This window comes from Gigantopelta aegis, chromosome 8, assembly GCF_016097555.1.
Source record: "Gigantopelta aegis isolate Gae_Host chromosome 8, Gae_host_genome, whole genome shotgun sequence".
Lineage (NCBI taxonomy): Eukaryota > Metazoa > Mollusca > Gastropoda > Neomphalida > Peltospiridae > Gigantopelta > Gigantopelta aegis.
In genome coordinates this window covers 33,246,772-33,272,912 of record NC_054706.1, presented here as the reverse complement: position 1 = coordinate 33,272,912, position 26,141 = coordinate 33,246,772, and the positions used below count along the sequence as shown (strand labels likewise).

Genomic DNA, 26,141 nt, shown 5'->3' with positions numbered 1-26,141 from the left:
AATTGTGCCACAGTCATCAGAGGAAACATGTTTCAATTAACACGAAGGGATCTTTTATATGCTTTCCACAGACAGGATAGCACATACCATGACCTTTGATATACCAGCCATGATGCACTGGTTGAAATTACAAATAGTCCAATGGGCCTTCTGACAGGGACGATCCCAGACCAACCATGCATCAGACGAGTGTTTTACGTCCCACCCCGACATAGTGGTCACAGGAAACCTGCTACAAGTTTCCATTAGCAGCATGGGATCTTTTATATATGCATCCTACAGAAAGAACAGCACATACAAACAGCCTTTGATATCCATCATAGTCTTTGATATCCATCATAGTCTTTGATACACCAGCCATGACTAATATTATAAATGCTGTGTGTTAAAATACTGTGCCCTGATACTACCATGTTAATATTCATTGAGCCACTCCTTCGTAAAGCAGACGTATAGTCTGGCCGTCCAGAAATGATTAGGTATTACAGAGACGCGGATGATCATGTAATATTAATTAACTTACATAACATCAGACGACACCGCGCCTGACAGTCAGTTTAGGTATGTGATGTATTACACATCTGGCTGGTCAATTTACTTGACAGCAATGATAACAGACGGAGATGCAGAAATGGAAGACATCTCACTAGTCCATCAGACTAAACCAAAATTTACTAGTCTCTTAGAATTTCTACTGATCCATCACAGGAGCGTAGCCAGAAAAATGTTAGCATTACAGATGCTGCTGCTTTATTTGGAAAACTTAATTACTGAAAAAGGGAAGGGGATATTTCATATAACAATTACAGACAGCTTCGACCCATTCCCAGATTTTTTTTTGCATTACACACGTGCATACTGTGCGTAATGGGCACTATGCCTTTGCATCAGTCTGCAGAACAATATTGTTATAATACAAACTTCACTTCAAATGATCAGCCATTGACATCTGGGGCCTAATTCAATAAACTCTCACAACTTTGCGATCTCGCAGTGCAATGCTATAAGACTTGCAAAGAGGATGCTTTGTTGTCTAGCAGAGACTAAGAGAGCTCTGTGAATTAGGTCCCAGAACCTTTTCTTCAATTCCAACCTTTGATACTAAATTAAAATGTGTGGACAAAAGAGTAATAAAGTGCAAAAATAAGTAAACTAAAAATAAAGCTAAATTAACAGTCAGAAAAGAAAAAGGTCGCCCGTCAGACTAGTGGTTATATCCTTTAACTCATTCAACAGAATTTGTGTTGTCATTTGTCAAGTGGACAAGTACTTTCTACACATTATTATTATGTTCATTATCAGTTAGTTTATGCTGTTACATGTCAATGTTTATTATGCTTGGACTGGTAAAAACAAATTATCACACAACTTAAAAATATTCATGACATATCCATGAACCTTGATTTTACACTACATTCAGTAATGTTTACAACTAGATACTTTAGACTGCCAAGGGGAAATAAGTAAGTTTGTTTTGTTTAACGACACTTCTAGAGCACATTGATTTATTTTATCATTGGCTATTGGATGTCAAACATTGGTAATTCTGTCATAACTTTTTTTTCCCATTAGTAGCTAGGGATCTTTTATATGCACCATCCCACAGACAGAATAGCACATACCACAGCCTTTGATATACCAGTCGTGGTGCACTGGCTGGGACAAGAAATAGACCAATGGGCCCACCGACGGAGATCGATCCTAGGCCAATCGCGCGTCAGGTGAGCGCTTTCCACCCTGGGAAAATAAGATGCATGATTAGAAGTAAAGAAAGAAAGAAATGGTTTATTTAACAACGCACTCAGTACATTTTAACTACAATTACGTACACAATGTTAGATAGAGAAGAAAAGTCCCCATCCATAATTACAGATTGAACAGCAATATATCAGAGCTAAAACCATTTACTTGATTTATATTTTGACAATAAGAGGAAATATTATCAGTTCATACTTATATAAATAGACTTATTTTAATTTTATTTTTGACATATCTGATTGATGAAAAAGTCTAACCCTCTAGACTGGGAATTCCCTTGATGCTATGATTATTAATAATTTGAGAATATAGGGTACTGTGACCGTTTGGTATAAATTATTCATTATACAGTTTTATGTTCGTACTTGGAACGGCAATAACTTAACTGGATTTGCTTTAACATTCATGCAGAATGAATAATAGAACTACTTTTAATACTATAATATGAACGGCTCTGCACTGACAACTTGTGCCACATATACGCAGTGTGTAAAGCAGTCCCACAACTCATATTAACCCTTTCAGACTCGTTAACCCACTGTCCTCAAAGTGCCCCAGGAATGGATATATTTGACAGTTAAACAAAGGATACATTTACAGATGGTTTTTTGATGATAACTTATTTATTATTCATAGTAGAAGACTGGTTCAAGCATATTTGTAAATGTAAGTCAATTTTCTATGAGAAGGAGCTCATTATTATACATATATATATAGAGGTATATTAAAAAAACATACCAAATTTCTATGATTAACGAGCTACTTTCGACCCACTAACAAGCTATTCTCGATTCAAAACCTATACTAGCGCGCACATTTACCTTTCGACCGTTCAAAATTTCCTCAACAAAAATGCGCACCTTTTCTCTTTGGCATTAACAGCTCCATTCAAATTCCATAGCACCACCACCACCCCTCCCGCCTGCTACCGATTCAATCGGGCTGCTGGTGCTCCCTTGCACCTACCAGTGTAGGCGGTCCCTCCTTCCCCTCCACCTTTCCTGTCATGGACGGAGGAGCCGTCCAAGGCCGGCTCTTGTGCCCACGACAGGCGTGCGCTACAACAGCTTGTTCTGAATGTGCACGTAAAACACTTTGACCTTGACCGTGACCTTATGAAAATGTGTAAATGAATAAACCCATTTAGAAAATGTTTCCGACCACGTGCAAATCTCGAAAGTGGTATGTCATCTTGAATTTGTGATAATATTTCAGCTAGTGGAATTCCATCGGAATTATCACTGTTACATTACGATAAAACATCACTATCGCGGTAATTTTCCGTGAATGTCGTATTATAGAAAATGGATGTTGCCATTGTAGTTAACAGAACACTTATACCAAATAGGCTGAAAAGTTCCGAACAAATGAGCACATTCTCATGGCAAACCATGTAACACTTCTACAGGATGTTGTTGTTAGCACTGCCTCTATTGTGCATGTCAACCTGTGACAAATTTGGTGGTAAATACAAACTGAAAACACAGAACGGGATTTCCCGTTCTGTAGTCTGAATGGTGATTTTTTTTTAAACAGGATTTCCCGTTCCATAGTTGGAAAGGGTTAATGTCTTGTACCAATGGCTTAAATATTACAGAAAAACCAATGACTTAAATATTATAGAATTGGTTAAGAAGTTATCATTACTTTATGAATAACCAGCTACATATATGTTGTATGTTCTTCCCTCATGAAATAAATTGAGTACAGTTTAAAGTATAGTCTTAAAATTGCATTTAAACTGGGTTCATTTATAATACATGTATATATTATTAGTAAGATTTTATAGAAATAATAAATATTACCCGGTTGTGTGTGTGTGTGTGTGTGTGTGTGTGTGTGTGTGTGTGTGTGTGTATATATATATATAAATTTAAATCTAATGGGATGAATCTTTAATGGTAACTGAATGGGTGGGTTTGGGGACTGATTGGTGCCAAATCTACTTAACCAAATGACATGGAAATTGGTGTCAAATACAATAAACTATGACACAAGGAAATCAATGTCTGTTCCACTTAACCTAGAGACAAGATATCCATGCCAAACCATACAAATAAAGAGACAATTTCATTGAATTAAGAGACCAAAATCAGTGCCAAATCAACCAAATCAAGAGACAAAAGATCAGTGCCAAATCCACTGAATCGAGAAATAAAAAAAAATCAGTGCAAAATCCACTGAATCAAGAGATAAAAAATCAGTGCAAAATCCACTGAATAAAGAGATAAAAAAATCAGTGCAAATTCCACTGAATCAAGCAACAAAAATCAGTGCAAAATCCACTGAATCAATAGATAAAAAATCAGTGCAAAATCCATTGAATCAAGAGATAAAACATCAGTGCACAATCCACTGAATCAACAGTTAAAACATTAGTGCACAATCCACTGAATCAAGAGATAAAAAAATCAGTGCAAAATCCACTGACTCAAGAGATAAAACATCAGTGCAAAATCCACTGAATCAAAAGTTAAAACATTAGTGCAAAATCCACTGAATAAAGAGATAAAAAAAATCAGTGCAAAATCCACTGAATAAAGCAACAAAAAATCAGTGCAAAATCCACTGAATCAATAGATAAACATCAGTGCAAAATCCATTGAATCAAGAGATAAAACATCAGTGCACAATCCACTGAATCAACAGTTAAAATATTAGTGCAAAATCCACTGAATAAAGAGATAAAAAAAATCAGTGCAAAATCCACTGAATCAAGCGACAAAAAATCAGTGCAAAATCCACTGAATCAAGAGATAAAACATCAGTGCAAAATCCACTGAAGCAATAGATAAAACATCAGTGCAAAATCCACTGAATCAAGAGATAAAAAAACATCAGTGCACAATCCACTGAATCAACAGTTAAAACATTAGTGCAAAATCCACTGAATCAAAAGTTAAAACATTAGTGCACTGAATCAAGAGATAAAAAATTTAATCTATAGCAAAAAACTAAAATGAATGATTAAAACCAACTTTGTGGAGATCTAATATCAGCAAACGATCACTTAGAATAAAATTCTGGAAATTTAATATTATAATTTGTAACAAAGATCCAAATACTTTTAATAGAAAACTTATGAAATGGTGTCAGCTTAATAGAAATGTTACTGTTTGTACTTTTCAGCTCACACATAATATACAAGATAATATATATATGTACAGTACAATAATGATAAAGATATCACTGGCTGCTACAGTCTACTTAATGATATTCTTGGATGATAAATTATTGCTGATGAAAAAACTAAACAAATGAAATTAGGATACTATTTCTGCTTTTACATGAAATAGATATCATTTGAATATTTATAAAGATGTAACCAGAAATCAATGCAAAATAAAGAGACTTTTTTTTTTTTTTTTTTTTTTAAAGATTTGATATTGTGAAGACATACATTTCAAGAAAAATTGACAAAAAATATTTTGTGAAGGGGCACTTACATGTAGATATTTACTCAATACTCACAATTATTCAAAAGAAAATGTGTCATAAAAAACCCAATATATATATATATATATAATATATATATATATATATATATATATATATATATATATATATATATATATATATATATATATATATATATATATATATATATATATGTATATGAAGAGTTTAGGTGCAAAACACGATATATCCATTTTTTCATTTTCAGTAAAACTGATTTTTTTTAATTGGCGTATATTGTGTTTTGATCAATCGCGTTTTGCGGCAAATCAGCAGGCCTATGATTAGCCCTTACTGACATACAATAATGGCTTTAACTAAAAAAAAGAAGGAAATGGTTTATATCGTGTTTTGCACCTGAACTCTTCATATATATAGATCCATAATAGAACAAATATAAACTAATGGTGTGAATTCATTTATTTTGGGGAGACTCCAATATCCATGAATATTGGTTTTAAGTTGAGCAATATTGTGTAAATTATGTTGTTAATATCACAGTTATATGAAATAACAAGCTTCAAGAAAAATTTAAAAATATGATTGTGTAACAAACTAGCTTTGGCACTAACAAGTTTGCCAATTGCCAATTTTAAAAACAATTGGCAAATTTTATTTATATTAATTGGCTAATAAATTTCATGAATAATTTTTATTTTATAAAAAAAAAACGGAGTTTTTGCAACTTTTGAAATTTAAATAGACGATTTGGTAAATTTTCTGTTCATCTAGTGCTAGCCCTGCTACATGTAGGTCTATGAACCTTACAACTGTCATTCATATATATTGTGGATACAATTAATATTTTAAATTTGGAGATTCCAGTATGTATTACTGCTTATATTTTAGTATGAACAGGTGAGTTAAATCGCTCTTGGGCCTAATTCACAATGATCTTTTAGGCTGTTTGACAACAAAGCATCCTCTTTGTAAGTCTTTTAGCATTGCACTGCGAGATCGCAATGTTGCGAGAGTTGAGTGAATTAGGCCCTTGATCTTGTTTTAATGTCTCCAACAGGTAGTACACAGATGGGCAAATAATTGGGACGGAGTTTGGGCCTCATTTATTTAACCCCATCCACAAATTACAGCTTCATTTTACTGAAACGATTAAAACCCTCACCTCAACCAGCTTAAATAAAAACATTTCTTTATTGTACATGTATGACTACATTGTAGATGATACCCAATGGCCAATGTATCTTTTTGTGCTGGGATGTCATTAAACATTCATTCACTTGGATCCAAAGCATCATTTGATTTTCAGTGAGCATAAACATGATTTCACATAAACATGATTTCTTATATATGTTTAAAATTAAATTTGTATGATTTTGACGAGTTAACTATATAAAACAAAAGCTTAATTCATGAACACTGACACACCACAGAAATCAATGAATCCACACGAGTCTGAGCTTATATATCACAGTACCATCTGTCACTTTGATAACAGTCAAACCAGGTTTTACATAATGCACATGGTTAGTACCTGTTAGTCACATTTCACGTATATTGCTATGACAACAGTTTGGTTAATTTCGACAAATATATTCACCTGTCAACTGTACATGTAGTAGCATTGAAAGCACATGATAATAAACCAAGACACATTAGTCTGTTTTAGGAAGAACACCTGACATGAACATTGGTTCGATTCTCAACATGCATCATACATAACTCGTTTTTTTTTTTTTTTTTACAAATTAAATTCCAAGGTTTCAGAATCAGTACAAATACATGTACACTAGACCAGTTTGTAATTCAGTCTTCATTTAAACTAGATAGCCATTATTATTGACAGAAAATTCTGTTGCTAAAATATGTAATCATAGTGTAAGTAATTTTCAATTTTCAAACCAAATTAGATTTTTAACTGAATCAGTACAAATACAAGTATACTGTATCAGTTTGTAATTTAGTGTCATTGCAGACTAGACAGCCATTATTATTTACACAAAATACTGTTTGCCAAAATGCATAACCATAATTTAAATAATTTTAATTTTTTAAATCAATGAGACAAATTATACACAGGACCATTAAACCTAACGTAAATGAAAAAAGAAGAATCATGTTTATGTAGCTTCCTAAAGCAGTATAAAATATGTTAGGTACATCTTGAAAGAATGAAATTGGTAAAATTATATTAGTCACTTTATTTGTCATGACAACAAGACTGAATGAATACCACATTTACAGAGTTGCAGATGTCAAATTTTGTGGAAAACCAAAGCAACAACTGCAAGAGGTATAAGATACCTCAGATGGACCATGTTTTTTTAGTCACATCATGAGGGACTTGGAAAGTCTGAATTCACTAGAAGAAACAAAATTCACTACAGCCAGTATTCCAACAACACACAATGAGTTCTTTACAAAGTCCTAAAATTAGATTTCTTTAATTACATCTATATTATTTATAAATTTCAAAAAGAATCATTTGCACCACCTTCAACAATTAGTGCATGATAGGTAATGAGTACTTGTAACTTAAATATTAGGAACATAAACATCAGGTGATATGAATAAAATTTTCTAATGTGTGATACTAAGTTCAAACAAAGTCTATAGCAGGAACTGAATATAGAGAGAGTTACCTTTTGGAAATGTATCACATATTAAAAAGAGAACATACTAAATTTATTTTTGCTCAAATCAATCAAAGTAAGGAGTATTCAACAATTATATTTAATAACCACAGTTAGAATAAGCAAGTGTAATAGTAATTATATGTAATTTCAAAGGCCTGGTATCTTGAATTTATCCTGTTGTTAAAACACATATCTTACATATGAGTGGTCATAAAATTGATCTCATATCTTATAGCAGTCATTTCAGTAGTTGTAGAATTGATCTAACTTGGTATATCATTTAAAGATATGCCCAACTCATCCCAAGAAGTAAAGTCAAATAACCGGCCTCGGTGGCGCAGTGGTTAAGCCATCAGACTACAGGCTGGTAGGTACAGGATTCGCAGCCCGGTACCGGCTCCAACCCAGAGCGAGTTCTTAAGGGCTCAATGGGTAGGTGTAAGGCCACTACACCCTCTTCTCTCTCACTAACGACTAACCAACTAACAACTAACCCACTGTCCTGGACAGACAGCCCAGATAGCTGAGGTGTGTGCCCAGGACAGCATGCTTGAACCTTAATTGGATATAAGCACGAAAATAAGTTCAAAATCAAAGTCAAATAATTTGATGATGCCTATATCAATTACGGTTCAGGCATCTCAGAACCTTTCTCTGGCATGGCCTGTGGCTGGGTCTGGGGTGTCCCAACAAGTGCTAAATGATTAATGCTTATTAATGATTAAGGTATGTGAGGTTATGTCATTCAAAGTGTATTCAGAGTAACCTGCACAGCAGCACAGTAGCAAGTAAGTAGATCACAGGTTTCAATTACCTGTGTGTTAGTCAAATCTGGCAGTCCATTATTAAACAGTGCAATTAACTTTCATTCTCTTCACTCCTTAAACCATTCCGAATGATGCTTCAATCCAAGTTTGGAGTTAAATAATAAATGCTTCACCCTTAAAGAGCTGTGCCCAATATGGAAGAACTTGCACACACAAAAAAACCTCAACACAATCTCATAGGCTTAGCTACTCCTAGAAACATGGACACTTTTTATATGCACTTTTGCATAGAAAATTTAGCTCCTAATACTTTTTCTCCTCTGATTTCATTTACATATTTTACTCACCCAAAAATAAAATCATCTTCCACCTAATGTCATTTACACATTTTACCACAAACCCCATAATCTTATTATTATTATTTATTTATTTTAATTTGTATTATTATCTTAGTATATTAATTGTTTGCAGAACTCACTGAGTGCATGTGGATCTGGTCGACAAGTCTACCAACTCACCTTGAGATCTCTGTGGACTATACCATGTTGATGACAATAATTAACACTCTCTAATATTTGCTGCATGCAGTGACTGAAAGATAACAGTGAACAACACATGAGCGAAGCCTTCACGCTACAGTACTGCACCTACATCAGTCTCATTGCAAAACACTCGGCAAAGCTTTACCAGCAAACCAAACTTATCTTGCTTTTGATGCAAAAAGACAAATTTTGTTCTGGAATTCAGATTTTGTTGGATCTTAAAATTAAAAAACATAGTAAGCTGAAAATGAAGTTAAAAATACCCACCCCAAAAATATCCTAAAATTAAAAGGTGTAATAAGCAGAAAATAAAAGTTACCCCCCCCCCCCCCACCACAAACAACTGTATTTTTGTTAGTAACAAACAGTCCGAATTTAAACATTTGTAAAAGTATTTATAAAACTAAATCTAATAAACAAAACACTTATATATATGTTTAAAATTTGTTGGATGACTAAGGGTTTAAATTATTTTTTGTATTTGTAAATTGTACAAAACTAACACGATTGTGAAAAGCTAAATCTGAAGTGTTGGGGGAAAAATAAGTTGATTTCATAAAGTTTAAACTATAGTTCATTGCATTCTTGAAAAATTTATTCTAATTCCTCAAATATTAAATTTTAATATTTGGATGGGAAAAAAACCCCCACCAAATACTTGAATTCCAGAAAAAAATTTCAAATAACTTATAATCATCCATACCAAAAGACCAGGCAAATAAAATAATGAAATTTGAGTTTGGACTTGAAATTGTATATAGAGGCCTAGTAATAATATTCTTGCAAACCCATGAATCTTTATTATAATAAAACAATTGACTTTGCCTTTTTAATTGTATATCACAATAACAATATTAAAAAATTCATACATCACTGTGATAGCTACTCTAAAACTAATTTCTTTGCAACAAAAATGTTTAGAAATTATAAACAACATTTACATAAAGAAAAAATAATAAGTAAATAAAATAAGGCACTAGACATAAAATAACTAAACACATTGTTAATTGAAATGTTCCTCTTTTGAAAATTTGCAGATAAAAAAGTCACATGCAGCTTGTAGACCGAAGGGTAAATCATGAAATATCTGAATGTTTTAATATTAACACATAACTATGAATATATAAATAAATTAATCCACTGTTCTTCAGTTGTTGTTTTTTAGATTGTAAATCCTTATAGCCAAACAAACTGTAATAAAACTCACTAATGCCAATTTTGTACCAATGGTCAATTGGATATAGATCTGATGAATATGCTGATCAATGGTTGTAATGATTGTACAGTTTTGCCAAGTGTCTTGTAATGGGTATTACAAAGACTACAGTCAGGTTTATCCTACACAAACCAAGCATGACTCTCCATGCTGTACGTGGAGTTACCTTCAGGTCCCGGTGAATAACATTGTTTTGGTGACAGTGGTTCACACCCTCTAAGATCTGTTGTATACAGTGACTGAAATTGGGAAAGCCTCAATAAAAATGTTCTTACCAAAATAACAACAACATCAACAAATGCATCATCAATACGTGACTAAAAACATACAACTGCATGCCATACAACAGAAACTAAACACTAAATATACTGCATCACCAAGTCTAAAACATAATATAAATAAATAAAAACAAGAATAAGGTGAAAATTACCTAAATATGTATGTTCATTGTAAATAAAAAATAAAAAAGTGTACCAAATATATGATAAAATTAAGGTCTTCTTCTAAAATTAAAAATGTATCAATAAAGACTCATTATTCTTTTGTTTTTATATCTGATCAATTACATGTAAGCATTTATTTTGATTTATAAGAATACATGTTCGAAGAAATTTTAAAAAATTAAATTAAATAATGAATAACAAGTATGTGTGTTTCAAAGAAACAGCTGTTTTACATCCAATACAACACCTGAAAGTAAAAGCAAACAATTAAATTATTGAGCTCTTTTAGTCAATAAAACACTTAAAACAGCATTAAAGGGAGGTAACCAACATGACATCCTGCACAATGACCTTGAAACACTATATTAATATTTACTTTGTTTTTATTAAATTTTGTGTTAATTAAAACATTGATTATATATTTATATATAATTATATATTTTTTATTATTATTATTTTAATTTTTTTGTTAAATAAACATACAAACACATGTATCTTATTGCTTCTTGTTTTCTTAAATAAAAGAATACATTTTTAAAAACCTTTTTATAAGACAAAATGGCATTTATAATTGGCGATCATCACCACCTATTATTTTATTTTATTGATAATAAAGATTCATCTTGTACTAATTTGAATAATAAAACCATCATCATATCATATTATTTTTAAAAAATACAACCATTTTTTCTTCTTTAATAAATATATTTTTGAAGCAATTTTTTTAAAATTTAGGACATTTAAGCAGTGAATTTGTGGTAACATGACTACACTAATGTCTAAATTCGAAAAGTTTTTAAATCAGGTAAAATAACTTATCTTGACAGTCCCTGCCATGACATGTGTATTCAAAATCATTTGTTTTTTGCACACAAATGTACTGACAAAGAAATAAAGTTTATCCTCATGCTACAAAATAATGAAGTGCATAGAAATATGGTCGACATAACTGTGTATTTAAACTGGATGGAATATTCATGTGTGGATGTAAGGCTTTATTTATCCAAGAACACAAAGGAGAAAAGTCTACTAAAACATCCTGACTTTTCTTGGTGCTGAGACAATCTTACTCAGTTTTGAGAGATTATCACTGACAGTCTTTGTTGAATCAATACAGTCAACCTTTGTAACTATCAAAAAAAAGTGATACAAACTTTGAATAGATAGTATGTTTACTCCCGCCAATATGTTGGAATATGGTGGCTCATAATATTGAAATATGTTGCTTTTAAAAACTTCTCATTTTAATTAACTTCTTTAAAAAACTAATTTCTATGTGTGAAAGGTAAGAAGCTGTGACCTTTAACATAAACAGTTTTTGTCCCGTGAAACATCATGGACTTTCAGTTTGACTAAAGAATCATTTAGGTGTGATGGATTTTCCATTTTAAATGAAGAATCATTTAGAAGTGATGGACTTTCAGTTTGACTAAAGAATCATTTAGGTGTGATGGATTTTCTATTTTAAATGAAGAATCATTTAGAAGTGATGGACTTTCCGTTTTACTAAAGAATCATTTAGGTGTGATGGATTTTCCATTTTAAATGAAGAATCATTTAGAAGTGATGGACTTTCCGTTTTACTAAAGAATCATTTAGAAGTGATGGACTTTCCATTTTACTGAAGAATCATTTAGGACTTTCCATTTTACTGAAGAATCATTTAGGTATGGTGACCACAGAATCATCCAGATCCGATGGGCTTATCCATGAACTGAAGAGTGTTTTTACAAAACATGGTAAGTCCATGAGATGACAATATCAAACAAAACTTATGTTTATGTTTCAAACATAACTTCAGATACATGCCACTGGTTTATATCAATCATATAAGAGGATTAAATCCACTGGGGATAACTACAGTGCTATCAACAAATTTAAGATGGTTTTCTTGGATTTTGTACTACCAGTGCATTTTATTGCAAACCACGACACAAGGGAATACTCTGAAGAAGAATTTATGCATTTACTTCGTTCAGAGGAACAACTTGAAATCATAGCTTGTAAAATGTTCCTTGCAATTATGAATATTAGTTTCCAATGTGAAATAACTACATGTTGAATGACTTAGTTGATGAGTCTCTCTATGTGGAAATTAAATTTAAGAACATGGGACCAGAGGCTGTCCATGGGTGAGAGTATTCTTGTTATGTGTTTAGTGTTATTCATCCTAATGCCACAAGTACACTTAAGTAATAAGTGTGACAATATCATTTCTCAAGGATAATATATAATATTCATTAAAGGGACATTCCTGAGTTTGTTGCAATTTTAAAGATGTTATCGACTAACAGAGACATTTGTAACGATTGTAATTACAAATCAAATATATTTTTCTGCATAAAATATTAGTGGCTGTATATTAAACATGTTTCTGATCGCTCTAATATTTGTACTAGGTTAAATTTCATTTTATTTCCTAAAATATAATTATTTCATACGTACAAAATTATTTGAAGACAAAATCCAGTTTGGGCTTCTTACAAATATTAAGATGACCAGAAACACATTGAATATACAGACACTGATATTCTAAACAAGAAAATATATTTAATATGTAAGTTTAATCATAGAAATATTTTATTAGTCGAAAACATCTTATAATACAGCAAACTCAGAAATGTCCCTTTAATGCAATGAAATGACTCAAACTGTTTTGCCCCTAGTTTGTAAATATCCACATTGTTTCCATGACAACACTAATCCTGACTTGGTGGCATAGTGGTTAAGTGACATATTGGAAATGTTTTATTCAATGATGCACTCAACACATTTTATTTACGGTTATATGGCATCAGACATATGGTTAAGGACCACACAAAAATTGAGAGAGGAAACCTGCTGTCGCCAATTCATGGGCTACTCTTTCCAATTGGTAGCAAATGATCTTTTATATGCACCATCCCACAGACAGGGTAGTACATACCTTTGATATACCAGTCGTGGTGCACTGGCTGGAACAGGAAATAGCCCAATGGGCCCACCAATGGGGATTGATCCCAGGCCAACCTCACATCGAGCGGGCGCTTTACCTCTGGGCTAGTCCCACCCCTGACATATTGGTGTCATAGAGAATAAATGATGCTATATATAGTGTAACAAATCAATTCTAGTACTAAGAGTAAATAAACATTACATAAACTGTTGTGTAAGGAATACATGTAAATAAAATAAAACAAAGGAAACAAATCTCTGTCTTTAATAATACAGGTGCCAGGAACATGTAGACTGAAAAACACTGCAACCAAAAATTAATATTTAAAGGTGTTGTGGAACTGGAACATGAGCAAGAAAAAATTTAAACGGACTTGTGGAAAAACATTTAAATGCATGCAAAAACACGACTGTGATTAAAATTTTACTAAAAATAAATATACAAAAATTCTACGGCACAATCTATTATTCTGAAAATGTAAGACATCGGATTAAAAAATCTTATGTGAACCAGAATGTATTTTTTTTTTAAATGTTTATATAATAGAAAAACTATTTTAATATGGTAAATACACTGCATTGTTAATGACTAAGAGAAACAGCAGGCGATCTAAAAAGTGCTGTATGTGGCACTCTTGCAATCTTGATTAAATACATTACCTGGCATCTGCCTCACTGTAGAATTCCCTAGCCACAATATCTTCAAACAATTCACCACCTGTTACCCTGAAAAGTAAGCAGTGGAAATCAGGTACAGGTAATCAAAAGAAAATACATCACCATGAAAATATCAGCAATGGGAATTACAGACTGGCCTTGGTGGTGGAGTGGTTAAGCCATCAGACTTACTGTAGTAAGGCTGGTAGATACTGGGTTGGCATCCCGGTACTGTTTCCCACCCAGAGCAAGTTTAACAACTCACTGGGTAGGTAGGTGTAAGGTAACCACACTGACTTCCCTCTTCACTAACCATTAACAACTAACCAGTAACCCAATGTCCTGGGGTGGGATTTAGCTCAGTTGGTCGAGTTCTCGCTGGAGGTGCTTGTGTCGCAGGATAGAACACCTCGGTGGATCCAGTCAACTGATTGTGGGTTTTTTTTGTCATTCCAACCAGTGCACCACAACTGGTCAAAGTCTATGGTATGTGCTATCCTGTCTGTGGGAAAGTGCATATAAAAGATCCCTTGCTGCATTAGGAATATTGTAGTGGGCTTCCTCTGATGACTACAAGTCAGAATTACCAAATGTTTGACATTCAATAGCTGATGATTAATTAATCAATGTGCTCTAGTGGTGTCATTAAACGAAACAAACTAACCCAACGTCCTGGAAGGACTATCCAGAGAGCTGAGATGTATGCCCAGGACAGTGTGCTTAAACCCTAATTAGATATATGCACAAAAATAACTACAGGGAAGGAAAGGAAATTACATAATACAAAAATGCACACAACAGGTTACAACATTCACAACATTTTGCCCTAAAATAACAAGCTCTATAAATGATGTAATATTTTTGCCACCTAATATCTGTATTATGTTATAACAAAAACAATTCATATCTTAATTGTTTATCCTGCATTTGTTTCTAAATGGCATGCAGCAACAAAACTACTTGCTACTACATTGACAACTATATTAGGGACCACAAAATTCTGTTATTGTTTGGTTTTGTGTTTCCATTGACCATTGAAATGTGCAAAAACAAACCGTTTTAACTGACACCAGTTTTCAGAAATTAAAAAAATTGGTCTGCATTCCTACAAGTATCACAACACTGAGGTAGGAAGATGGGATGGACTATATATGTATGCATCGATAATTCAGTTTTAAATAAAAAAAACATCTTTAACAAAATATTTTATACGGACTCTAGTCTCATACCCCTATTTAAGTAGGAATGTAATCTTTACTGTACATGTAATTATGTACAGTCATTTACCAGGTTCTTATCAATTAATTTAATTTGTGTATAAGTTTACAAGAATTGTGTTTATTGTCAATCTCTAATCACAAAGGTAAAACAATGCTTTTTTGCAGCTATTCATACAGTTGGTCACATGATCTCCTTTGACATGACCAGCTAGTGAACAAAATGGAGAAAGAAGGCCAAATCTTTGTGATATTCTATTTTTTTAAAGAAGGTGACTCAGAACTTCGCCATTGATAAAACTTTAGGCGAAGTTTAGTATGAAAGGGGGGTTATTTTGCCCACGTCGCCCACTTGCATGATCCCTGCTGTCTAGTAGTCCCATAAAAAATGCTACTGCTTGACAATTCTTATCATCATATGCAGTAATGTTAATGATGCTCAAACAACAACAAAATTTGTCTTATTGATTATGTGCCACATGTACCGTATATCTTCGCCTGTAAGTCGATCTCGGCTATAAGTCGAGTCCCTAATTTCAAGCCCTGAAAACGTATTTTTTTATTGACCCGTTTATAAGTCGACCCATGAAAAACTACTTATAAATATTGAAATATTTCTTATTTTCAGCACATGAGAACAATAATATTTGAACAAAAGAAAATTATTTTACAAACTTCGGTTTTCACGTTTTGTACATCGCAATATAATCAGACTATTCCAATCAAACTATCATTATTACATAGCATCAAAACGAAATATTCCCTTAGTAGAGAGTGAAAGCTGTTTGACTGTTACAGATGGTTTTGTGCACAGACAACAACTTTATTTATAAACACTGACAACAGATCACTACGATAAAACTGAAAGTATCACGTTTTGCCGCCATATTAATACATGTAAGGAGGATAACTCTGGAAAGTACACTGGTTTTTGTACAAATGATGTGTGTCCCTATTGCTCTAGATAGTGAACTGCAGAGATCAGTCTATTTTAAGGGAAAGCTCAGTAATATTCATGAAGTTAATCACCGCCAAAACATTGTTTGAACAACCATTAATGCCAGTGACCAGATTTCAAAATAAACTCAGGCAACAGGTAGTTAGTATTGTTTACATTTTTACTATTAGTGATGACTGTTAATTTAACTAAGTGGACTGTTGTCTTGGCATGTGAGTGAGATCGTACGCCTTTTCGCATAACCAAAACCGTTCTAATGCCAAAAAAAATAGGTTATAAAAAATAAATGTGTCAAATTAACATATTTGAGTATAAATACATGGCATACTTCAACAATAAAACTTGTAAAATAATCCACAAAACAGTAATATTTTTTGTTGAATTTTGTTTACCCTCTTATAAGTCGACCCCCCAAGTTATAAAATAATTTTTGGGTGAAAAAAATTCGACTTATAGGCGAAGATATACGGTACATGTTTATGGCATTTCATTTTTCGTTTTTGTTTTGTTTTCCTTTTTTTTTGTCATTAAAACAACAATAACATCAACACAATGCTTGTCAGAGTGGAAATGAAAACTAAAAGACTAAGTATTCAATTTTTAAGAACCAAGTTATTTAATTGGCATATTTAAAATGTTCAGTTAGAAATAATTTACTAGATGTAAAAAAGGTCACTGACCCAGTGACTTTATTAATTTACTGAAGTAAAAAACAAATTTTGATGTTGGATAAACATGATTATCTTTTTAAAGCACATTATTAGGCAACTTCATTAAGAACATAATTTGTTATTTTCGTATAAAAGAAATTCAATATTGTAAGAACATTAAAATATTTAGTTTAATCATTACACTGATATTGCTTTATTACTGTTATTAAAGACTAACAGGATTTAAATTGGAATTTTCATTCACGTAATCCAAAGCAACAATGTTATAAAAAAAAAAAAAAAAAAAATAAAAAAAAAGCCACCAAAATGCCACATGTTCTATTATAAAATATTACCATAAATAATGAAGTGTTCTATTACCGTCACATAGCTGTTAACATTATTGACTAAATGATTTAACCCAGATTGGCAAGGATGTGATTTAAAAATAAACATTTATGAGATTTTTGTATTAGCATTAAAGAATATAGTTCATGGATATAAGCCCGTACTTCTTAACATGAAAAACATTAACCATTAAATAAACATTATTATTCTGTGAAGTACAACGTTACAAAAAGAACCATAGAATTAATTTTTTCAATACACTGTACTGTTTACTACTGCATTACCATTGCTGTTTGCTTACAGATTTAAGCCACAATTGCATAAACATTTATGAGTGGCTGGTGAACATGAAGGATTCTACATGTTTTGTTTAACAACACTTGAGTACATTGATTTATTAATTACCATTTATTGGATGTCAAATATTTGGTAATTTTGACATACAGTCTTACAGAGGAAACACACACATTTATTCCATTAGTAGCACAGGATCTTTTATGTGTACCATCTTACACAGGACAACACATATCACAGCTTTTTTTCATTTCAACTTATTTTCGCGCTTATGTCCAATTAAGGTTCAAGCACGCTGTCCTGGGCACACACCTCAGCTATTTGGGCTGTATGTCCAGGACAGTAGGTTAGTGAGCTAGAAGACGGTGTAGTGGCCTTACACCTACTCACTGAGCCCGTAAGAACTCACTTTGGATTGGAGCCGGTACTGAGCTGTGAACCCTTTACCTACCAGCCTGTAGTCTGATGGCTTAACCACTACACCACCGAGGCCGGTCACAGCCTTTGATGCCTTTGTTGTGGTGCACCGGCTGGAACAAGAAATCGCCCAATGGGTCCACCAACAGCGATTGATCCCAGACTGACCAGTCATCGGGCAAATACTTAACCACTGGGCTTTGTCCCACCCCTTCTGCATAATGTCTTACCTACCATAAACTCATTTGGTTTACAAAAAAATAATATCCGATGTAATATTTGCATGCAAATATTCTTAAAAAACATTGACTTTCAGGTGATATTCTTAGAAAACAATGACTTTCAATTTATCTTCTTAGAAAACAAAACAATGGCATTCAGTTAATATTCTTAGAAAACAATTTTACCATGGCTTAAATTTCATTAATTTGTCTTGCAATAACTATCTTTTCTTTAAATAGTTATAGAAATTATTACGGAAGGAAGGAAAGAATGTTTTATTTAATGATGCAATCAACACATTTTATTTATGGTTATATGGTGTTGAACATATGTTTATGGACCACACAGATAATGAGACAGGAAACTTGCTGCCAACACGTAATGGGCTACTCTTTCTGATTAATAGCAAGGGAATTTTTATATGCAACATCCTACAGATAAGATAGTACATACCACAGCCTTTGTTACACTAGTCCAATGGGTCCACCGACAGGGATCAACCCTACACTGGCCATGCATCAGACAATCGCCTTAAAATTGAGCTAAGCCCTGCCCCAGAAATTATTACCGATGCAGCTGCGTTAATAAAAAATGTAATATACTAAGAAAGTTCCTTTAAATAAAGCATTTCTGTTTTCATCGATATATCCTGTATAAACAAAAAATGCCAGTCGAGGCATGGGATTTTTAATCCAGATACCCGACTCCAAACCCTGAGTGAGTGCTTCATAAGGCTCAATGGGTAGGTGTAAACCACTTGCACCGACCAGTGATCCATAGCTGGTTCAACAAAGGCCATGGTTTGTGCTATCCTGCCTGTGGGAAGCGCAAATAAAAGATCCCTTGCTGCTAATTGGAAAGAGTAGTCCATGTAGTGGCGACAGCAGGTTTCCTCTCAAAATCTGTGTGGTCCTTAACCATGTGTCTGACGCCATATAACACTAAATAAAATGTGTTGAGTGCGTCGTTAAATAAAACATTTCTTTCTTTCTTTTACACGAAAAAGGTTCAGTCAGAATTATAAGAATATTATAATATTTTGTTCAGTAGATTATGCAGTTATATTGTATTGTATTGCTACATGTATGTATTATTGGCTAAAACAGTGGAAAACTTAAGCCAGATTTGCATGGAAGTGTTGCTATGCAAAAACGAACAACAAAAAAGAATGTCACTATAGTTCTGTTTTAAAACAAAACAAGTATTTTCATTTGATACTAAAAACAAAACAAAATGTAATAATATCAGCAACAGATAAACAAAATTATCACACTTTTATGTTTAACCTTGTATTTGTCATCTTTATTGGTTTCTTTTATTGTACACAGATTCAATCATGCATGAAAAGCAACACATTTGATGGCTGTGAGAGATATAGGAAATCAATTAGCCAATCAAGTAATACAACAGAAAAGAATGGTGGGGGCAGGTCTCGACATATAATTGCTGTATCAAGATCAGTGGTAGTATTGATTCTTTTGTTTAAAAAAATCAACATCATGCAGGACATGGTTAATTCAATTTGAAGCACAGACACGGAAAGGAAAGAACAGTTTGTTTCCTTACAACATCCAAACACACAACTGATCCTGTATGCTTGAATTACAAACTTGTATGAATGTGTGTTCAAGATGGGTGTGCTTGTTTTTGTTTATATTCAATTAATGTTTAAGCACGCTGTCCTGGGCGCTCACCTCAGCTATCTGGACAGTGGGTTAGTGAGAGAGAAAAATCGATGTAGTGGCTGTACACCATCTCACTGAGTCATTAAAGTCAGGATTGGAGTCAGTAAAAAAAGAGTTTAGTTTAACAACACCACTAGAGCACATTGTTTAATTAATCATCAGCTATTGAATGTCAAACATTTGGTAATTCTGACACGTCATCAGAGAAAACCCACTACATTATTCCTAATGCAACAAGAGATCTTTTATATGCACTTTCCCACAGACAGGAAAGCACATACCATAGACTTTGACCAGTTGTGGTGCACTGGTTGGACAAGAAAAAACCCAATCAGTTAAATGGATCCACCGAGGTGGTTCAATCCTGCAATGCAAGCTCCCCAAGCAAGCAGTCAATCGACTAAGCTAAATTCCGCCCCAGTTGGAGTTGGAGCCTTAAAGACCGATGGCTTAACCACTAGACCACTGAGGCCTGTTACAGCTTATTTGTTTGTTATACTTATTTTTGTACTTATATCCAGTTAATGGTCAAGCACACTGCCCTGGGCACACACCTCAGCTATCTGGATTGTCTGTCCAGGGCAGTGGGTTGGTGGTTAGTTTGTTAGTGAAAGAGAAAAAGGGTTGGAGCCGGTACCTGGAGGTAAACCCAGTACCTACCAGCCTTAAAGTCTGATGTCTTAACCACTACATCATCGAAGCCAGTTACAGCTTGTTCCAATTGGCTTGTTATGTACAAGTTATCTAAATCCATCCAGCCTTGGTTGTGCAATGCTTAAGCCATTGGCTTAAAGTATTACCGGTTGCAATGCAAAGCAAGTTTAATGGCTCATTGGGAAGGTGTAAGGTCGCTATACCAACTTCTCTGTCAGTAACCACTAACAGCTAAGGCAGTTATCCAGGACAGTGTGCTTGAACCTCAACTGAACATACAAATGAAAGCAAGAAGATCAATAAAAATGGCATTAATTGAATCTGATCCCTACACTGTTGAGCAGAGTATTCCTTTTCGATTAACAACAAAGAAGCTTGTTTTGTTTAACAACACCACTAGTGCACCTTGCTTAGTTAATCACCGGCTATTGGATGTCAAACACTTGGTAATTCTGATATGAAAACCCACAAAAAAAATTCAATTAGCAGCAGGGGATCTTTTATATATTGATTCCAAAAGACAGGAAAACACATGCCACAGACTGGTTGGGGTAGGGAAAACCCAACAAGTCTTTTGCGGAGGTTTGATACTCCAACCCGAGCAAGTTCTCCAATTAGTAAACAAATGATTTGATGAGTCCATTTATGTCAAAAGAGAACCAATGAACTGGCATGCAGCAGTTACTCTACGATGAATAATGATTTCAAAAACTCATATAAATCAAACTGCACAGGTGAAATCCTTTTGATAAAGGGATGGAAGCAACTGATGTAGCATCACCTGAACATGCAGGTTTGCCATTAGTCTCTGTGTACTGATTATCGATTATTAGTACATCAATGTAGGCAGCATGTTATCAAAGCTTTAAGTATGTACAATGTAGTGTGCAAGTACATATGTATAGTATATGCATGTCTAAACAAGCACCATGCAGTGTTATACACAAATGGATCACCTGCCTAACTAGCATGTAGCACGTTATATGTGCTTCATAGGTTAAAACTAGAAAATTAGGTGAGTGTCATGTGTACATGTATTTAATGTCAGAACTAGAAAATTCCATCAGTGTCACGGCACATTTAAGTGGAGTTATCACACTTCCCTGAGACTAATTCAAGGAGAGTAATTTTTAGCTCCCCTGTACATGTGAATTTATCTGGTACCAGGATAATAATTATATCTTAAATGGCTCCCCATTATCTAAGTTATTTTCACTGCACACACACACACACACACACAGACAGACAGACATGCAGGCAGATACACACACGTGTGCGCGCATGCACACAAAAAGGCACACAGAGACACATGCATACACACAGACACATGTACAGCCACACACACACACACACACACACACACACACACGTACATCCACAGACACACACACAGAGACATAGACACATGTATAGCCACACACACACACATACACACACACATGAATGCACACACAGACACACACATAGCACATGCAGACAGATACACACAGACACACGTGTGCACACATGAAGACACACACACATACAGACACACATATGCATGCATGCACACACACACACACACACAAACAGACACACAAGCAGACAGATATACAGACACACATGGGCACACACATGCAGACACAGACAGACACACACACATACACAGAAATAGACACACACACACGTACAGACACACAGACATACAGACAGACACACATATGGTATATCTAACATACTAGTCTGTGCTACAGCTGTCTTAATTAGCACATTCCACCACTGCTACATTATTTTTAGTCTGGACAACAACAAAAAAAAAGATGGAAAAATACCATGATAAGCTTTAAGTATTGCATTAAGCTTTCTAGTTTATTAAGAGAATGGAAAAGACATTCTTTGCAATAAAAAAAAAAAAAAAAATTATAATAAAACAATGATAAATAAATAAATAAATAAATAAATTTAATAAAAACATTGCAAAGCTATTCCACATGGTCCTCTGGCAGCAGGCTCACACGTGTAATAAATTTATGATGGAGTAATTTTCACTGGTTATTGATTTTGAAGGCGTGCTCTAGTGGAGAGTAAAACAGTGTCAGATGTACCTTCAAGTGAGTAAGCCGCACTGGACGACTGGGTCAAGAGAAAAATAGCAGCAACTGACTGACCCATTTAAACTGAGTCCGGGAATCTTACTCCTGAGACATTCACTAATACAGTGGGTTCAACAAAATCTGCATATTGGCTAATAGAATATTGGGGCTAACTGAATGGTTTACTGAACCAAATCCTGTTTTTATTACATGTAAAAACGTCTTCTAATTGCATGATTCTGAAGAACGGTATATATATGTATTTAAATACTGAAAAATGGCTGGAGTTATTTATTGATATGTGCGATTTCAAATAATTTTATAAAAACTGTCTTTTATTCCATAATAGCGTTAATTATTGATGCGAATGGACTTGCAAATGCACTAAGCTGATTATCCCAGCCAGGGGTTTGCTATTCAACAAATCTGTGTATTGGAATAATCAAATGGCAGCACTGTATAGAGGCTATGCAAAATCACAGAAACCACTGTGTAATAAAACAAAAATACTAAACAATTTTTAATGTACATGTATGCTAAAGTTTTCTAGAATTTCCATGACTACCATTAATAAAGTGCCATGTCTTTGAATGTAAACGAAAAGATACTTACAAATCGAACACTAAATAATGAAAGCCTTCATCCTGTATACTGTCATGTAATCGAACTGAAACGAGAAAGATACAAATGCAGATGTAAATCAATGTCTTCTAGTAATTACGGGGATAGCTCTGTCACTTCCCAAATTCACCAATTGCGAATTTTTATGAACAAATGGCAAAAAATAAATAAAAATTAATTGATATTTTATTGGAAAATAGCTATGGGCTTGAGATAATTTGGCAAACATTTTTTATCACCCAAAGCTAGCCCTAAGTCAACTTCAATTGTTACTCTCCAGTGACCATTCTAATACAAAAATTAAAACTTGTACATGTTTTATAATCAATAATTCCTGTTGATTTTTTTATTAAAATGTTTTGTCCAAATTATAAATCACTGGGACACTTCTCTATTAAAGACAGCTTTAATATGATTATTAGTAGGTAACTGTTATACACACATAAAAACAAATAGTGTTTTTTTATATGTGCCCTTTATAGTAAGTGGTTGCTATAAAAGGAGTTGATTATGGGAGCTTCAACCTCGACCAGAAGTGGTCAGGCCCTTTATAAGGGCCCTATGGGCAACCTAGGAGACACCACAGCATCGTAAAGGTCTAAAATGAACGAGCTACTCTCGATTCACTAATATCAAAACCTATATTAGCTCGGCCATTTACCTTTCGACCGACCGTTCAAAATTGCGCCAAATTCCCTCAATCAAAATTGCGTACCCTTTTTTCTTTGGCATTTAACTGCTCCATTCAAATTCCTATAGCACCACCACCACCCCCACCCGCCTGCTACCGATTTGATCGGGCTGCTGGTGCTCACTTGCACCTGCCAGTGCAGGCGGTCCTCTTCTTCCCCCCCCCCCCCCCCCCACCTTTCCTGTCATGGATGGAGGAGCCGACCAAAGCCGGCTCTTGTGCCCATGACAGGCGTGCGCTACAACAGCTTGTTCTGAATGTGCACGTAAAACCCTATGACATGACATGACATGGAGCTTAAAAAATATTGCATTAATATGATTATTAGTAGGTAACTTTTATACACACATAAAAACAAATAGTTTTGTGTGTATGCTTTTTATAGTGAGTGGTTGCTATAAAAGGTGTTGATTATGGGAGCTTCAAAAATATTGCATTAATATGATTATTAGTAGGTAACTTTTATACACATAAAAACACAATTTTGTATGTGTGCCCTTTATAGTGAGTGGTTGCTATAAAAGGTGTTGTTTATGGGATTTTCAACAAACACTGCATTTTTAAGTGAATTATTTCCAATAAACAATTCAGTCAGTCCTCATTACAATGATGATCGTTACTATATTTACATCATGCAACTAAAGTCATTGGAAAATAACATATTACATGTTAATTAATGTTACTCAGTTCATTACAGCAGAATTCACACCTTCTGTTAATGACAGAGCAAATTGGGAACAAACGCACATTTGACTTGTGAAAATATCTCTTTACAATGGCATTGCATAATCAAAGATGTCGTAATGGATTAAATGTAGCACAGTCAATAACTTGTTAATGACAGAAGTTAGCAGTACTACCACTTGGCATCCTTAACCTTGTCATGAGCCGACATTGTCACATAATGTCTGCTAAATCTGCAGACAGTGACTGCTTTTCAAAAACAACTTTTAGTAATTCAATTAAACAACAAATAATTATGTCTTGTGTTTTTATCGTGATTTGTAAAAACGTGTAAGACAGAAGCAGATACTGGTACAAGTCATAGATGTTTTTAACCAGAGAATGATTAATGGTGAATGCACATTAAAGTAAGTCTTATTGATTAACAGATTTAATAATGCTTTTAAAAAATATACGTGTATTTTATTGCAGGTACATGTATACATATATTTTTTATGACAATTTCAATACATTAATTATTAAGCAGTATTTTTCTTTACATCACTAACTCAAAACAAATTGTATACAAGGGCATATTCGTTATAATGACAAAGTCACCCAGGCATATGAGAGAGAGAGAGAGAGAGAGAGAGAGAGAGAGAGAGAGAGAGAGAGAGAGAGAGAGAGAGAGAGAGAGAGAGAGAGAGAGAGAGAGAGAGAGGGAGAGGGGAGAAACAGATGGAGACGGATGATTGAATTAATGGACAAACCAACCGATGGATGGATGGATGGATGGATGGATGACAGGAAATACACAGAATGATACTGTGAATGGAAAACAGAACTGGTTGTCTAACCCCAACACTTTACTTTAGCAATCATTATCATTTACATCAACCTGCTTTCAATAAAGCCAGACTGTTTATTTACCCCTTATACCATCATGTGGGTTTATTTTGTCAAGAGGCAATGGTTTATAAATATGCTTAGGATCTCAAGGACTTGTTTCAATCAACACAAGTATCCAGCCCAGCATTCAGAATGGTGTAAGATGGCAATTGAAGCTGAGACATAAAACAATTCAGAATGACTTTGTGCAAACACCCAGGTTTACTTGGTTAAAGAACCTACACCATTGCCATGTGCGATAAAATGAAAGGCACACACCGTCTGATGGGGGGGAGGGGATATCTATCAAGTCACTGACAGTGAATGAAAACAATTATAGCATATCTATTTTAGACTTATTTTAAGTAACAGATCTTAGATTTCAAACAATATG

General features: G+C 33.9%; 2 protein-coding genes across 11 annotated transcripts in view; both read right to left on the bottom strand.

The window, feature by feature from the left end:
* The window catches only part of LOC121379308 (solute carrier family 43 member 3-like), a 340,851-nt gene that overhangs the window by 117,689 nt on the left and 197,021 nt on the right, over nucleotides 1–26,141 (bottom strand). The window lies entirely within an intron of this gene.
* The window catches only part of LOC121379310 (calcium/calmodulin-dependent protein kinase type II subunit delta-like), a 218,992-nt gene that overhangs the window by 103,779 nt on the left and 89,072 nt on the right, over nucleotides 1–26,141 (bottom strand). For all 8 annotated transcript variants that reach the window (XM_041507866.1, XM_041507869.1, XM_041507872.1 and 5 more), the window contains exons 4-6: nucleotides 23,497–23,551; nucleotides 14,371–14,436; nucleotides 9,094–9,166 (exon numbers count right to left, since the gene is read on the bottom strand). In XM_041507866.1, the coding sequence (XP_041363800.1) occupies nucleotides 9,094–9,166; nucleotides 14,371–14,436; nucleotides 23,497–23,551 (194 nt within the window). The remainder of the gene's footprint in view (nucleotides 1–9,093; nucleotides 9,167–14,370; nucleotides 14,437–23,496; nucleotides 23,552–26,141) is intronic.